The 1,533-nt window shown below is 61.4% G+C and overlaps 1 protein-coding gene across 1 annotated transcript in view; it reads right to left on the reverse strand.

The window, feature by feature from the left end:
• The window catches only part of H696_00966 (hypothetical protein), a gene marked incomplete at its 3' end in the record, with an annotated part of 5,915 nt that overhangs the window by 1,396 nt on the left and 2,986 nt on the right, over window positions 1-1,533 (reverse strand). Inside the window, exons 6-8 of the mRNA XM_009494855.1 lie at window positions 1,238-1,378; window positions 980-1,102; window positions 224-817 (exon numbers count right to left, since the gene is read on the reverse strand). Coding sequence (XP_009493130.1) covers window positions 224-817; window positions 980-1,102; window positions 1,238-1,378 — 858 coding nt within the window. The remainder of the gene's footprint in view (window positions 1-223; window positions 818-979; window positions 1,103-1,237; window positions 1,379-1,533) is intronic.

Below are 1,533 nucleotides of genomic sequence, written 5' to 3' on the forward strand. Positions count from 1 at the left end.
GTGTGTGTGTGTGTGTGTGTGTGTGTGTGTGTGTGTGCAAGAGCAAGTGGTCGGTGATGGGGGGGGGGGGAGGGCGGAACAAGGGAGGGAGAGGGAGAGAGAGAGAGAGAGGGAAAAGAGGATGTGGGAGGCCATATCAGTGGGCGGAGTCGAGAGTCGGGGAAAGAGGAAGAGGGGGCCGGGAAGGAAAAGAAAGAAAGAAGGCAAGCCCGTGTATGCGCACCTTGTTCAGCTCTTCCATCTTCCCAGCCAGGGACACCTCCTCCCCGACCGCCGTATAGGCCAAGCGCTCCGAGGAGCCAAGGTTGCCAACCAGAGCCATGCCAGTGTTCAGGCCGATGCGCGACTCAATCAGAGGGTAGCCACGCTTTCGCCACTGGGGCCGGAGAGCACGCAGGCGCTCATGCGATCGAAGGGCCGCCAAGCCAGCAAGGATGGCATGCTGCGGCGCATAGAGCGGCGCATTCCAGAAGGCCATCACCGCGTCGCCGATGTACTTGTCCACCACGCCGCCTCCCTCATGGACGACGGTCGACATCTCGTGCAGATAGTGGCTGATCAGGTCCACCAGTGACTCGGGGGCCAGTTGCTCCGAGAGGCAGGTGAACCCGGCGATGTCGGAAAAGAAGATGGTCAATTCGACCGGAACCACCCCGGCAATGGCCTCGCTCTTGCTGCGCTGCAACAGGCGGACCACGTCTCGAGGGACGTATTTGCTGAAGGAGTTCAAGCCGCGGTCCATGGCATCCAGGGCGCTGCTCATGCGGATGAGCTCCTTGGTGCGGAAGTTCCGCATGATTGGGGGGGTGCGCTTGGGCTGCGATCATGGCCGCATGAGGGGGGTGAGTGGGCCGGTCACAAAGAAGGCGGAGAGAGAGGGGAAGGGGGGGGGGGGGAAGAAGCAAGAATGCCGCCTGGCGGGGCGGGAAAAGCAACGGAAGCGGCATGGGCCGAGGCAGGTGGGAAAATGGAAACGCACCCCACTGGCATTTGTGAGCGTCGCAACAGCCACCATCTGCTGCGAAGCCGCGCGCAGATGCTCGGAGAAGATGTGCGACATGACGGCCGTCGTGATGATGCACACCAGCAGGCATCCGAAGAACTGCCGGGAAGAGGGGTCAGGGCAGGACGACTGGGCGAGCTTTCGCGTGTTTGCATTTGGCCGGCTCCGTGCCTTTCCAGCGAAGGATCGAACGAAAGAGGAGAGGAGGGAGGACGGAAGGGTATCCTGACGTACCACCAGCGGGAGAGCCATGTAAAAGGTGTTCCGTTGGGTGACGAGGAAGGGCGCCTGGTGAACAATGGCCACCAGGGCAAATTCCAGACGCGGATTGCCTGAATCCATGATTCCCGGCCCACCGGCCCCGATGAGGAGCTCCTGCCCAGCGAAGACATGCACAAAGGGCCGTGCCTATCTCGCACGCATCGCCGGTGTCAGTGAAACAGCATGTATGGCCACCAAAGGTTGAGAAGAAGCGAGAGAGAGAGAGAGGGAGGAAGGGAGGGAGACCGAGAGAGAGAGAGAGAGAGAGG

This window comes from Fonticula alba (assembly GCF_000388065.1).
Source record: "Fonticula alba strain ATCC 38817 unplaced genomic scaffold supercont2.1, whole genome shotgun sequence".
In the NCBI taxonomy this organism is placed as follows: domain Eukaryota; order Rotosphaerida; family Fonticulaceae; genus Fonticula; species Fonticula alba.